General features: G+C 34.3%; 3 protein-coding genes across 3 annotated transcripts; 1 reads left to right on the top strand and 2 right to left on the bottom strand.

The window, feature by feature from the left end:
* Positions 1–229: 229 nt before the first annotated feature.
* On the bottom strand, positions 230–3110 carry LOC114178956 (fe(2+) transport protein 1-like). The gene is made up of 3 exons (XM_028065111.1): positions 2487–3110; positions 858–1007; positions 230–775 (listed from the first exon to the last, which is right to left on the bottom strand). The coding sequence occupies exons 1-3, from the start codon at positions 3108–3110 to the stop codon at positions 470–472; spliced, it is 1080 nt and encodes a 359-aa protein (XP_027920912.1). The 3' UTR covers positions 230–469.
* Positions 3111–8284: 5174 nt separating this feature from the next.
* Positions 8285–9169, top strand: LOC114175267. Its single transcript, XM_028060048.1, has 3 exons — positions 8285–8425; positions 8511–8645; positions 8726–9169. The coding sequence occupies exons 1-3, from the start codon at positions 8285–8287 to the stop codon at positions 9167–9169; spliced, it is 720 nt and encodes a 239-aa protein (XP_027915849.1).
* A 5051-nt stretch (positions 9170–14220) lies between these two features.
* LOC114175266 (protein FAR-RED IMPAIRED RESPONSE 1-like) lies at positions 14221–15551 on the bottom strand. Its single transcript, XM_028060047.1, has 2 exons — positions 15476–15551; positions 14221–15209 (listed from the first exon to the last, which is right to left on the bottom strand). Exons 1-2 carry the CDS (start codon positions 15549–15551, stop codon positions 14221–14223), a joined length of 1065 nt encoding a protein of 354 aa, XP_027915848.1.
* Between the last annotated feature and the right edge of the window lie 684 nt (positions 15552–16235).

Genomic DNA, 16235 nt, shown 5'->3' with positions numbered 1-16235 from the left:
ATTTTCCTATACAAAAAGTTGTACTTAGTCAAGTGGGTGTGCCTATTAAGTAGTTCACTAAGTTTCGTTTAGCCATTAATAATTCATATCATTCCTAATTCCCCATTGCTCAAGTATCATTAGTTTCTTCCTTCGTTATGTAAGTGAAGGTTTTTCACACTTATTAAAAAAAATAATAAATAAGTTAATGGAATGGTTTATTAAATGCTTTTACACTATTTATATTTTATACTTAAGAAGATACTAAATATAGTATTATTGGAATACGCAATAGGATACAACAGTAGAAAGACAGCATACATAATTGAATGCTGCAAACGCAGTTTACACAAATTATTTTGTCTAGAGAGTAAACGTTTACAGTGACTGGATACAGTGCATCACTGTCAAACCTCCTATTTTAATGGAACACGTAAAAGATTACAACTTTGAAGATGTTATTATTCCTTAAACTAGACGAAAGAGAAAACTAAGCCCATTTTGCCATGAGAGACATGCCAGCAGCACCCAAAAACACTGCTAAGTAAGATTTCAATTGAAGGTTGATGCTACCCTGCAATCTAGGGCTCATGAAATCAGCAGAAAGAAGATCAACCAAAGCCATGTAGATCAAAAGACCAGCAGAAGAAGCGTTGAGCAACCCCACGGTGATGAGTGCACTTGGGCTCTTCTCTCTGTAGGTCGTCGACAAAGCAATTCCTAGGGCAATTCCAAATGGGGTTGTCACGGAGAAGAAAAACACCATGATGGCCTTCTTTAAGAACTTGTACTGGGCCTGTTCATAATTTGAAGGGTTAGTTTTATCCACATAGAAATGGAAAATTTAATTATGAATGCTCTTTCTGGTATTTATATACCTGCAGAATGCAGCCTCCTAGACCCATGCCTTCAAACATTTGATGGAAGCAAAGCGCAGCTATAAGACCTTTTATGGTGCATGTGTTGTTGGAGGCTCCCATGCCAAGTCCTATAACCACCGAATGAACCACAATTCCAAGTTCTAATACCTGCATTTCCAATTTTCATTTGCTTAGTATAATACTAAATTATACATCGGGTTTTTATATATTTCTATTTGTCCAAATATTACAAAAATAGACAAATAAAAAACATAATGACGTGTTAATGATGTGAAAAACATACTAAATTTTGAAAACGAGATAGAGTAAAAAATTAAAATTATTATGAATTATGACATCTTCAAAGTTAATATTTTGTATCGATGTTATGACTTTAGACAATTTTTATAAACATTATCATGACTTATGACAACTTTCATACACAACAAAGTTATTGTAACTCGTAATAACTTTTTTTATATTTGAAGTTGAAGTCGTGTGAAATAGGTATTATTACTTAATTTATAACTTGTAATTTTTTTCAAGCTTACTTATTTTCGTAATTTATTGACAAATTTGATCCGTTATGTAAAAAAAAAAACCTATATGTATACCTACTTAAATTATGACCTGGATAACTATGGTATTTTGAATACATATCCCTCTCCTTCAATTCAGAATGGTTGATATAGTAAACTATGGGTCCTTCTAAAACGACCGAAACTCCCATGCTTTGAATTCTTCGTGATCTTTTGTGTAAGTCCGTTACACATTACAAACTTTTCTTTGAAATTTAAATGTTTTACTCCCTTACTTGTATAGTACTACTTATAGACGTTTAAATACTTGATGAATCATAAATCAATTTATATAAAATACTTGACATGTCATGTTTAATTCAAACTCTTAAACACAAGGGAAGTGATACTTTAACAAAGTTTTTTTTTAACAAACTTTTGACAAATTACCATTTTAAGTAAAAAAGTATTATTTTATTATTTTATTTTGGTTAAAAAGTAAAATAAAAATCTATTTTAATTCCATTTATAGTAACTTTTTCAAAAAATTTCTTGTCAAAACATAATTTTCCTAAAAACAATGGATTCATTTGTAAGTCCTTTTCTTAACAGCATGTTGGGTGAGTATAACGCCACGCATCTTCCTATAATCTAGGGTGACTAAGGTTGATTTGAAAAATTATATAAATAGACTTTGATGCATTTTTAATAATTATATATTAATGATAAAACATTAAGTTATTTATTTCAAAATACATATTACAAAAATACCTATTTTTTACTTCTATTATACAATTTAATGATATATAAAATGATTAAAAAATCGGGTAACCTGAATGTCGAATCAGATTTGAGTTCAAATAGATGTCCTGATCAAACTTTTAGAACAATTAAACACAGACAAATTCGTTTCAACTAATCTAAATTTTTTAAAATATTGAATAAATATCTATAGCAAATCACTGTCTAACTAAAATACCCTAATTATGGATGATGCAAACGCTTCAAAATCATTATGATATAATAAAACAATCATGTTCTTGTTTAGTAATTTCTGATGACAAAACTGAGAGAAAAAGTGAGTAACAAAACTATGTTTTTTAACATTGCATGAAAGAAACAATCTTACCATGGCAACAACACGATAACGTAGAAGTTGTGAATCTTGGCCTTCTTCTGTCTTGTTCTCAGGGTGGTGGTGGTGGTGGTGGCCATGGAAATGGCCAAAGTTAACAACACCACCCATCTCTTGGTCTCCACCAGCTGCAGGGCTGTTCTCAGCCGGAATAATCTCCGTCCTACCCCTCTTGGTGTAAACACTAGTAGCCAAAGAATCCACCATCATCGTTATTATCGCAGAAAACATAGCCACAAGTCCCGAAAACGGAAACTGGTGCCACGGTTTCTCCTTCAAGCAATCAGACCACAACATGTCAAAGGAATCAGGAAGCACGTGCATGAAGCCGGTCCCAAGAATTATACCAGCAGCGAAGCACTTCACAATTATGAAGAGATCGTTTTCGGGGCTCAAAGCTGGGACTGAACGTGTGACTAAGGGCAGTGTCACACCAATTATGCTAGAGACTAAGATGGTGAATATGGCTATGACTTTTAGTGACAGGGCTTTCTGTTTGTTGTTGCATGTGTTTGCTGATTCAGCTTCACAATCAGCCACGGCTTGAGGTGTGAGAAGAGTGAAGAGAATGAAGAAAACAAAGATAATCTTGAAATGAGTGAGTGAAGTAATGGCCATTTGTCTTTCTCAAACTCTCTATGTCACTCATTTCTCACAGTGGTTCTTTATATAGACCATGTTTTCTTTAACTACTAGCAGTAAACAAGTGATAAAATAATTCCACGATTGATGCAGAACACCAACGAAAGTGACTGCATAACAATTTTTGTCATGAGAAAGGATTGGTGTTATCACTATAAAATTAACCGTACAAAATGGTACTACGGCAAGGATCACATATCAACTGCAATAGAATATTATAAAGAAAATGTTTGTATATATAGAAACGGGTACTAAAGTCAATGCATATCACATAGACGGAAGCAAGTGGAGATAATTTAGGTTTTGCATAACAAAAATATAAAGTGTTTCATGGATCATGCTGTGTTGAAACAGTCAGATAATGATGTTATATTCATAATTTTTGAAGCACTGGTTTAAAAAATTGTGATTAAAAGAAGAAGTAAACTGCTATGTTGGTGCGTCCTTGATAAAATACCCGAATGCATCACTTCATGTTGTTTGTGATGACTGCATCATGGCTCTTTCCCTCTTGTCCATTGCTAATTATGAGGGTTTCTTGAGTTTGACAATGTTTGCTACGAATATAGGTTTTAAAGAATAAATTTATCTCATTTAATTATAGTATATAAAATGTTTATTTTAACTTGTAATTTATCTCTATATTATCATTCTCAATTTTAATATTGTATGTACTACAAGGCGGTTAGCCGGCTTTAGCCGCTATGTAATATTGTACAGACAGATACTACAAAAAAAATGTTTTATTAGTAACCAATTTTAGTGATCAAAAATTGTTAGTCACTATATTGATTAATTTAGATATCAATTTACAAAGTAAAAAATTATTGGTTACTAATACAGTTACTATTATAAATAAAAAATTATAATAGGTCACTAAATTGGTTTTTAAAATTAGCTACCATGGTTTTGCCTACCAAAGGAAATTGGATACTAAAAAATAGCTACCTAGATTTTGGCTACCAAAATGACTTAGTTACTAAATTGGTCTCTAATTAAGTAGTTACCAATTGAGTGACCAATTATAATTTTTTATTTATAATAGTGACTATGTTAGTAACCAATAATTTTTAATTTTATAAATTTGTATATAAATTGATTACTATAGTGACTAACAACTTTTGGTTACTAAAATTGGTTACTAATGAAACATTTTTTTGTAGTGAGAACTTATAATTTTGTCCGCGACGAACCACTAATCAACTACATAGAAAAATAATGCATACATGACAGCTAAAGTTACATTCCAGTAAAGGTGCTCTATCCCAAACTTGAGAAATAACAGCTAAAGTCACATGAATGATACCTGGGCCCTGATAAAGGCCACACGAGCCCAAAAAAGACCCAACGAGCATAATGAAGGCTTAGTCCGTGAGCCAGATAATCTGTGATTAATATTTTATAAATACAGGTGAATCTCAATAATTAAAGGTACTCAATTCATTAATACAAAAACTAAGATTTGACTTTTGGGAGCTCTCGCTGACTTCATCGCTGAAGTCTTTTCTATAAGTAACTCCCAAAATGTCTCATTCGTCAACAAAATACGAAGATGTACCCATCAAGACCGAAGAGTATCCATCCGAGAGATTCGAGGATTGGGTAAGATATGACTTGTGTCTCCTAATATTCTATTATTGTTTTTGCAGGAACATTGTATATGATGTGTATTGTAGTTTCTAAACTTGGACACAAAATTGAAATTTGTTTCTCATACTTTGATATATTTTAAATTTTAAAATTCAATGAATATAGTTTTCTTATTTCAACAGTTATTACATGTTAAACATGATGTCAGAATGATATTTGAATTGAAATTTGTCAAATAGTGCAAATAACTCAAATTTAATATATAAGAAGAACACGTTACACTTTTAAAGTTCGAAGACCAAATAATATCAAAATTTGGGACATGAAAATTTCTATTTTTGTGTTAAAATTTAGAGATTAAAAATATATTTAACTTTAACAAAATTATTTATGTGGTCAAAAAATTATTACAAGATAAAAATATTATTTCTGTAAAATTCAAACAAATATGTCATCTTATGTTAATTAGCATTTTATCTTCTTTTTTTTTCGAACACTAATTTTACTAAGTATTTCTTTAATTTAATAAGCTAACTACTTAATTAGTAGTTTTACAATAACTTAGGAATTAGTTTATCATTACAGTTGACTAATATGGATATATAGCAGAAATAGGGGCTTCAGTTATTTGTGAAAATCAGTGGTCCTAAACAAGACTTAAATAAATTTATTCTGCGAATTTTCAATATGATACTTAATTGAATTAAAAAAATGTTTAAAGTCGTAAAAATAAACCCTTTCTAAGTTTTAAGATCTGAGTTTTATCAATGAATTGTAGCAATTTATTCACGAGACTCGCTATCGTCAATTATAGCAAATTTTGTCAATGATATGCCAAAAACCTTTTTTGCAATTGTTTAGATGTAATCCGAAAACATCGACGTATAGGAAAAAAAAAAACGGTTGAAAAGAGTATAATTTAGTTGTTTCTTCATTGATGCTGGGTTGAGGCAGAGAAAAGCACCGAATGGAAGTAACGTGCATCCACTGCCATTATTTAAATGCTACCAATAAATAATAGAGAAACTTTTAATTTCAATTCTCGATTTAATAGGAAGGCACAACATATATATCCTTCTTACTATATTGATTACTTTTAAATAGTGGGTAGAAAATAGTGATACAACTATTCTCGTTTCATCTTCCCATTTCTCTATGCCACTTGCTACTTGCTTCATCAATCACAAATTGATAGAAAAATTCATTTTTTAATTCATCTCCCAACAAATCCCACTTGCTACTTAATCAATCACAAATTGTTACAAAAATTGATTTTTTAATTCATCTCCCAAGTAGCATTCCATGTTATTATTCTCTAAATCTCCTTACACATAAGTTGAGGTATCGGCAATTGAATTAAATCGAAAAAACAGAAAAGAAAATTAATACAAGAAGGTTGAAGGGAGTGAGATGATGAGATAAGGCAAATCAGTATACGTATATCGAGACACAAAAGATCTAAGGAGGAGAATTTAAAGAAAGTGTTACTAAGAGAAATATATGACCAAGACAAAGAAGATATCAAGAGAAGCGCGATCAAGACAAAGAAGACATAGGAAAAAGTGTGATTGAGACAAGGACCAAAGCTAGATTGATAAATAAGTTACGAAAATGATATTCCAACATAATTTTTGAACTCAATTTTGACATGGCTTATGTAGCAGCCTTTTTTTATTTTTAAAGTAATTATTTTAAATGAAATCAAAGTGATATTCACGTGCGTGGAAGTTACCCTGAAAGTTGTTTTTGGCAAAATGAAATTGTTGGTGCGACATAGAGAGAGAAAGGAGGAGAAAATGTGTCAGGTTTTACAGAGGGGGTTTCACTGGGGAGAACAACACCAATGAGATCTGAGCCCAACCACATAAGACACTGACACCACTCTCAACCCAAAACCTTAAGGCAATGGGTTTATGGGTCTTTTATTCTTATATAGTGCTCTACTTTCTCATTTCTGGTCAATGTGGGACTTAGACTCACACTTGTATTCCTAACAATCTCCCCCTCAAGGGTGAGTCCCTTCAACCACATTGGTACACCCCCCTCCAGCGGAAGCTGCCCAACCACGAGTACTCCTTTTCTGCCCTTTTCTGTACCGCCGTTATTCTTAACGGGACACGCTTTACCTGGAACCCTTATCTGGGACTCTTGCTAGGAAGACTTTCGATACTAGGACCATACTGGTACTGCACTCGTCTGAGCCGGTATTAACCATCGGCTCTGATACCACTTGTCAGGTTTTACAGAGGGGGTTTCACTGGGGAGAACAACACCAATGAGATCTGAGCCCAACCACATAAGACACTGACACCACTCTCAACCCAAAACCTTAAGGCAATGGGTTTATGGGTCTTTTATTCTTATATAGTGCTCTACTTTCTCATTTCTGGTCAATGTGGGACTTAGACTCACACTTGTATTCCTAACAAAGTGGAGTTGTTGGTGCGACAGAGAGAGAGAAAGGCAGACCAACAGAGAGTGAGAGAGAGCAAAAGGCAGGGTAAACTCTAGTTCTTAGAGAAACAGAGAAAGAGAGAGATCAAAAGCCATAGAAGAAGACGTTTGTGGTTGCCGGAGAACAGAGGTGTGACTAGAAGTCATCCACGGCGACGTTTCCACCATTTTCGTGTTTGAAGTGTAAGGTGTGTTTGGAAGATTTTGCATAGTTAATCAAAGAAGACGACCACTAGGGCTTTCAAAAATCCAACACCTCCGGCACACCACAACGACGACGGTGGGTAGGAACCTTTATTTTGTAAGTACCCCCTTATTCTATTTGAAAGATTATGTTTGTTAATCGTTGATTTTTTTATAACCCCTTTTTTAGCAGAAATTGTCCAATTTGTATGTGGTCTGAGTTATCTCTAGGGTTGCACAATCAGGTAATTATATATTCAACGTTTGGTTCATTAAACTTAATTTTCCATTTCGGGGTATTGCTGATTTTGTTTTTATTAGTGTATAAAACAAGACAGTTTTGGTGTTGAAATTATTGATTGAGGTGTTGAAATAATTGTTGATTTAATGTATATAATTTTTCTGAAATTCGTAAAATTATGATTTTTTACAGAGATGTATTTCTGTCATTGTTGTAAAGCGAAGTGCATTGGTGCTTTGAATGAAAAGTTAAGTGTGCCACAAAAGGAGTATATTGCAAGCACCCCATTTTGGTGGTTTCCCATGTTAAAGGAATCATTGAAGATAAGTAGAAATGTTTTATCTCAATTATGTATTAAATGGGTTGAAAGAAAGGGTGGTTTTGATATTGGTGGTGAAGTGGTGGAATTTATTTATTAGACGTTTGTTTAGGGTTAGGATTGAGGGTGGTAGGAGAAAAAATTGATTTAAATGAGGAAGTTGTGGAGAGTGAGACATGGAATACTTTTGGGCGTCAAAGAGTTGATGTTAAGTTGATATCTGATTTTTTGATGAAATTTGATGATGATGTTGGTGATGTTGAATTATTTTGCAAGATATATGTTGTGTTAGGAATATCAGAGTTCTTGCTTCCAAATAAAAAGGGTAGTATTTTTCCCATTATTTTTAAAATTGTTGATGACATGGAAAATATTGGAAAATATAATTGGGGTACATTAGTGTACGAGTATTTGGTGTGTAGCTTGTGTAGTGCTTCGTTGGCATTGCAGAATGAACCAAATCAGTTTGAGTTCTACGTGGTTGGATGTGCGTATTTGCTTGAGGTAAAATGATTTATGTTTTTTAATGTTGTTTACTGATGGTTTTCATTTTGCATAAATTGATTTTAGCTTTTATTTATTTTTGCAGTTATGGTCATTTGATCATTTGATTGTTTGCCACTCAACGTTCAAGTGTAAGATGAACTTGTTCCCGCGATTGTTGTATTGGATGAATGTGAGTGTGGGTGACAAGGTCATGAAGACTGCGTTTGATTACGACATGGTGTGGACGTGCTTAACAATATTATTTATGTTTCAAGTTTGTAAGTTTTTTGGATGAGACACATGTGTTTTTTTCTATAGGCTATTGTTGATGTGGCGGCGTCAAAGGAAGAACTTGATCATGCTATTGTAAGAGAAGCATTTGAACAATTTGGCACTGCATACAAAACCCAAGATGTGAAGGATAAGGAAGAGGTTGAGCGTTTGCTACAACATCATGAAGTAGAGATAGTTGATTTGGAGCAATCTATGTCTGCATTGGATGACTTGGTTGCAAAATGGAAGGGTGAACGCCCAAAGGATGAGGTCCCAGATGAAGTAGGTGATGATGTTTTCGATGATGACGATATGGTGAATGAGCAAAGCATTGAGCCACCTGATGATGTAATGGGTGTTGAAAAAGATGATGATGCACAACATAGCAATATGTACGACCGTATGAAGGCCCAACCTCGCAGGCGGTTCAAGAGTGTTGCCATAAAACACCATTTTCTGTTTATGGAAATAAGAAGTTCAAATCACTAAAAATGGGTTGATGGTCTTGTGAATTGATAAGTACATGTAGGAAGTCATTGTTATTTTTTGTTTAGTTATTTATTAATGTAGTTTATGGATGGTATGTATGGATGGAAATTATGGATGAAATTGATGGTATGGTCGCTATTATTTTGGCAAACCATTTGTGTATGTAGCATTGTATTTATTAAATTAATGATAGAAATTTGGTAATGAAGTCCCCTGATATGTCCTCTTTTGTCCCCATTAAATTATTTGAGGAGCAACATATGGATTGATTTTACAAGAGAAATTGTGTGCATGATTCGGTTATCTGTTTTGGTTGTGAAAATGTATGTTGCAGGTATCCAGTTGTTTGTTTTTGGTTTGCTCAGCAGTTATATTTGTGTTCGTAGTGGGTGTGAGAACCAAAATATGTAGCAGAAGTCCCCACTTAATTTCCATTCATTCCCCACTTCCATATTATAGCATTTGCATATCTTATCCGTCCACATAACCTACTGGGGAATTATTTTTTGGATGGAAGGAATTATTCACCTTTTGAACGTGACTTTGATCAGTTTGTGGTTGGCATGTATTTGTCATTGCTTAATCAGGTTGGGGCTGTGAACCAGAATGTTGAACATAAGTCCCCCCTAAATTGTTTTCTAGTCCCCAATTTTGACCCATTTATGAAATTTTTTATTTTACAGAATTCCATGTGTTCCCATTATGGAATGTGTTGGTGACTTAAGACGATATGGTTGGCATATATTCAAAAATTGCTTAAGCCTTTTGGGTCTTTGAACCAGAATGTTAAACATAACTCCCAACATAATTGTTTTCTAGTCCCCAATATTCACCCATTTTTGAATTTAATTTTTTTTGTCAGAAATCCATGTGTTCCCATTATGGAATGTGATGGTCAAGGAAGACGATGTGGTTGGCATATATTCAAAAATTGCTTAAGCCTTTTGGGTCTGTGAACCAGAATGTTGAACATAACTCCCCACTTAATTGTTTTCTAGTCCCTAGTTTTCACCCATTTTTGAATTCATTTTTTTGGTCAGAATTCTGTGGCCAACCTTGTGTACCCATTAAGGAATGTGGTAGGGATGGAAGACGATGTGCGAATTATGTTATCATGGAAATATATTCTTAGCATCATACACTCACTGGGTCCGTAACACAATCTGTAAAACTGATAGTGTCAACCAAAATATGCAACAGAACTCCCCACTTGTTTTAGTTCCACTCCCCACTTTTTAACCTAATTGTGAGTTTAAAGAGGATGTTTTTGCCAAGCAAATAAAATTGTAATATGTTGACATTGTCATCAATAAAAACTTTGAAATTTCATTTGGTTATAAAAAGTTTGAAATTTCAATTGGTTATAAAAACTGGTTGTGTGAACCAAAATATGTAACAACACTCCCGACTCGTTTTAGTTCCACTCCCCACTTTATAACGTAATTGTTGGTTTAAAGAACATGTTTTTTCGTAGGAAATAAAATTGTAATATGTTCACATTGTCGTGATTCTAAACTTTGAGATTAGAATTGGTTATACGAACCTTGAAATTAGAATTGGTTAAAAATATTGGTTGTGTCAACCAAAATATGTAACAGAACTCTCCACTTGGGGTAGTTTTAGTCCCCAATTTTTAACGTAATTGTGAGTTTAAAGTGCGTGTTTCTGCCTAACAAATAAAATTGTAATATGTTCACAATGTTGATGGATTCAAAACACAAGACTGGGAAACGAAAACCAAAATATTCATCACCACTCCACATGAAGTTATACTTGACTCCATAGTTGGAACTGAAATTCTGGGATTGATGTTACTCTTGTTTTGCTGTTAAATCATGATTGCCCACATCCAAATAAGGTTGCACCTAATGTATTGCTTATATGAATAATTTGTTTGTATCAAAGTATCAAATAATTCACTAGTATTTCCACATTGAAACATCAAACACATCTTAATTAAAAAAATGACTCCCAAGTTACCAAAAACTAACAAAATGCCACAATTTATTTAAATTTTTGTAATGAGAACATAAACATACAAAACACTTGTAAAAACATCTTTGTGGATGTCATAACATCAGACTAAATCTATTGACTTTGCAATGTCACAGTAACACCGATTAATGTAAACCTTAACTATAGGTTGTTTTTGAAGATGGTCTACCTCAAACACCAATATGTCTCCTTCCTTTAAACTATTTTCAACATAAAACTGCCTTCAGCCTTGTCCAAACTTGGTTGATTTCTTCGTTCGCGACACAAGAAGTTTGCATTCCACTCCACTTCTCCGTGCAACCAAATATATGACATTCATTTCAAGGCTCTTGATGACGTCAAAAACAACATTCAAGTTCTGTTAAGATAACCAACAATAACGTCACCAAAAATATGTGGAATCCATAGGTATTAATCATATTTAAGAGAATTCACATCAGAAAAAGAGTAATTACCAGGTGACTTGCTTTTGCTTGAGATTTAGTCAACATCATCGCAAACAGTGTTATTCCAGAGTCCGTGGATGCTCTCTCTAAGAATGCCTCCATATTTTCTGGTGTGCATTCGCCAATAAAAATCATTATTTGGAAATTACAGTTGCCCACATAACGAAATTGGATGTATGAGTCCCATATCTGTGTTGTGTATGTCTTTTCCAGGTCTTTCCACCCATTCGTTAATTTTGGATTATTGTATCCATGTTATAGGATATTACAAATCGATTTTCAAAGCTATCAAGCAAAGTCCATTCGTGGGTGAGTTCCTTTTCAAATGCCGCAGCAAAATGTCGATCCACATAAGCAAACGACTACATGGAAAGTCAGAAACATAATATGTTAAATAATGTAAATCATTGTAAAGACAGTGATAATTAAAAGGGTACGAAGAACCTGCTGATGTATGTTAGTTGTGGTAAAGGTCCACAACACCTTGGTCCCAATAGGAGGTGCGTCACGAACATGAATTTGGCCTTCACTGCTGCAACCGGTCGCTGCAATATTACTAGGTTGGTCGTGATGTTTTTGTGATTTGTTAGGGTTTTTGAGAGATGAGAGTGGATGTCAAACAACGTTACATTAAAGGCATTAAATGGTGGTTGAGGAAAGCTGGACAGACGAGACAAATTGGTGGGTGTCGCAATAGTAGGTTTGAAGGGTCAATACATATTTAATATGAAATGGTGGAAGTTGAACATTGGGTTCCCCCACATGGAGTCTGAAACGTTAACTTTTAGTGTGTGCCACCAACGTTATTATGGACACATGATTGGTACCCGTTAACGTAATGGGCATAATCACTAATATTAATTCATTTAATGAATAATGAAATGGAATTAAGAAATTTAATTATTCTTTAATTGGAATATTTAATAGAGGAAACGTTCAAAGGACATAATATTTTATTAAATGGAATAACCATTACAATATGAAACCACCAAGCATTTACACACATGTAATTGACAAACAAGACGACATGAGTTACATTATGTTTGTTTATTTCATGTGGCCCAAAAGCTATCTGATAATAAAGTTAAGCTATCTCATGTGCATTTCCAAAACCAGCTGTAAATGTTTAACAAAACAGAGATATAACTTTCACGACAAAAAATCACTTTACCACCACATTCCATTTGTACTTGACTTTGTGTTCGTACCTATAATTTTTTTCAATTATGGGTTGTTGTAGACATTTGAGTGTTTCCAAAATCAGACTACACAGATGTCAACAAAGACATAAATCCATTATTAGGAATGTGTGGGTTGAGTAACGATTGGCATTCAAAGGGCACATGTTGATGGTCTGATGGTGCATCAAAATTTCATGTGTCCTGTTAAAAATACAACAAACAGTTAGTTCCAATAGTGGTTAATGATTTCATAATTTATTAACATTTTATTAAAATTAAATGTACTAACCAATAAAGTTCTACAAGCTTTGTTTTTAAACGCGTTTGTTCTCTTTCTCTTACATATTTTCTCAATAATTGACTTGATTCTGTTTGAACGTGGTCTTCCCTTCCTCTTAACCTGAATTGGGCTTAGAACCGTTCTGATGTTGGTTGTAGATGGAATAACATCATTATTGCTTTGGCATCCACCACCGTTGGGAATTACACATTGGATTGGTTTGGTTGGTACCCCTAATGATTTTGCTATAAGGTGCAGTTCATCACACAACTTATTTCTTGCATTCTCTGAGTCACAAGCAACCTCAGCTATATCATAAAAAGTCTAGCATAATAATTGGTACCTTTGCATTCGTGGGTCGTCACACCTTCTATTGTAACCCACATTTATGAGGCTATGTCTTGTTCGCACATTTTTAGACCAACGCCGTAGAACATACTTCTCTGGAACACATTCAATATCTTCTTGTCCAAGATCAAGAAACTATGACAACACAATATGCCTCGAAACTCAAACAACAAGCAACTGCATTCAATATTTGTTGTCACCGAGTCGAGTTTCAAATCGTGCATTCTGTGTTTTTTTTCCCATTCCATATCCACTCTTCCTTGATCGTATACTTCCAAACAGTTTCATCTTTGGATACACTCTTAACGAAGCAATTCATCTTACCTCTGAATTCATTTTGAACCTCACCACATTCAACAGTTGTATTGGCATATGCAAAGTCAGCTTCAAACTTCTTTTATGTCATTTACCTTAATGCATTGTCATACTGCACCACAAATTGTTGCAAGGTTGTGCTAGAATTGATGAATCCATCAAAAAATGCATTAATGCCTTCACTCCTTTGTGTAGTTGACATTCCAGCCCAGAAATGACATTTCAAATAGTAGGAAACCCAACGATGCCTCTCATCATACAATGTAGACAACCATTCATTTGCATTCAAGTCATACTTGTTAATAAAGTCCAGCCATCCTAACTCAAAGTCAATAACACAAATGGAGTCGTACACAAGTTTCTTTAATTCAGTCTTCATAGGTTTGTAGTTTGTGTATCCTTGCAATTTCTTAGGCACCTTTTTCATGATGTGCCACAAGCACCACCTATGTTTTATGTTACGAAAAATTACTTGAATTGCGTTCATCATTTCCTTTCAGTAACGATATCATCAAGTTCGACGTTGGACACGCATCGACGCCAACACTGAAAAAGCCAGACAAACGTAATTGTGTCCTCAGTAGATACAAGAACGCAACCTAACAAAATAGACTGCCCATGGTGATTTACTCCCACAAAAGGCGCAAATGGCATGTCGTATTTGTTGGTTAAGTAGGTCGTGTCAAATGACACCACATCACCAAAATCTTGACATGCTGCTCGACTTCTTGCATCGGCCCAAAAAACATTGCATATTCTGTTGTTTTTGTCCATGTCTATATCGAAAAAAAAGTCGCTGTTCAATTCTCTCATTTGTGGGAAGTGTCGAAGCAACGCTTGTCCATCCCCATCCTTGCACAATGACCTTCTTTGTTTACCAATGTAGTTGCGAACATCCCGCTCAATGAAACTTATGTTATCATATCCACCGGCTTCACAAACTAGCGATTGAAAACTTTTGTTGATCCTAACACTGGCTTCGTCGTTAATGTCAGATGTTTGCCTGGCATGCATATTTACTTTACAGTTGCCACGTATTAGCCTTAACTTCTTTGGACTAGTGTCATGACTATGTTCAGTGACAACACTTCTTATGTACCATTTCCCTTCCTTCTTCCCAACAGTTATACTTGCTTTGCATTGCTTTTTTTCGCTTGGCACGGTCTTCAATTCTGGGGGAATGACTGACACATAATTTCCTTCACGAGAACATACTAACTTTATGTAGTTGATTTCATTGTCTGCTCCGCGTAGAGAACTTCTGATCCTAACACCAAAGCCAATGTTGATAGCATAATTTCTGTAAAAAACTTTCACAGCCTCCAACATCTCAAAACACATATGGACTTTTGGAACAATGTCATCTTCGTTGAGGTTATGTGCATTGTCACCATTGAGTTCTTCATTGACTTCATGTGATGCTTCCACAGCAGTTTCTTCGCCCAAGCAAATATCATCAAGTGACAGAAAGAATTCTATTACAATTTTTGTATGGTAAAAAAGATGGTTGTAAATGTCATTAGATAAGATATTCAATATTTCACTCAAAGACAAAGACTTGATGGCCAAATATCACATTCAACATTGATTAAAACCCTAGGTAACAGACACAATAATTGTGACTGTAATGTTTAAACATACCAAGCCAATGCAAACAACCTGCATCATTTAATATGGAGATGAAAATATTTTTTGGTCGCAAAAATATTTTGTTTTTTTTAAAGTAAAAATCTCCACTTACTTGGAATGGAAGTTGACGATCTTAATGAGGAAGAGTGTTGAGCTCCAAACATCATTTGCCTCGCATACTTGTTCATTAAACCTTGTTAATATTGCCTGTTGTTCAGTGCCAATGGAACCGTGGAAGGGGATTGATGTAGAAGAACAAGATTTGGAATCTTTCCTTAAAAAATGTAATTCATCAACTACACTTATTCCAGGACTTGCAGGAAATGTCCAGGCAGCCATCATTGACCGTGGTATAAAACACGCACAAAGCACACAAGAATTTGCACGAGCTATTGTTGTTGCAACTTATGAACGGGATTTTAAATCAAATGCATGGTTATGGGCAGAGAAATTCATAAAGTTCCATGGTACACATGGTTTAATAAAAATTAGTTTGTTGTCATTATGAATATAGCCGAAACAATAATTGCAGTTGTCATTGGCATGGCTGGTTAAGGACAGAGACATTAACAATACTACACACTTAGGAACTTGTAACAGAACTGGTATCCTTCCTTTCGTAGCATGCATTGTGAAACCATGCAACCCAAATGGGCTAGGCGATATGCAAATATGTGTGAAAGTATCATTCTTTAACAAAGATCATATGTATTGGAACCAAATTCTTTAACTAATTCTTGCATTTACAAGAACAGGATCCTACTGGCACCGTTTGGGCAAGTGTGCACCGACAAGTACTTCTTCATCCAGAATATGGAAGAGATTTTAATGTTGGAGCAGTTTTACTTTTGAACACCGTAAGTAAAATTTCC

The sequence above is a fragment of the Vigna unguiculata genome, chromosome 3 (genome assembly GCF_004118075.2).
Source record: "Vigna unguiculata cultivar IT97K-499-35 chromosome 3, ASM411807v1, whole genome shotgun sequence".
NCBI lineage: Eukaryota > Viridiplantae > Streptophyta > Magnoliopsida > Fabales > Fabaceae > Vigna > Vigna unguiculata.
This window is presented reverse-complemented; position numbering and strand designations above follow the sequence as displayed.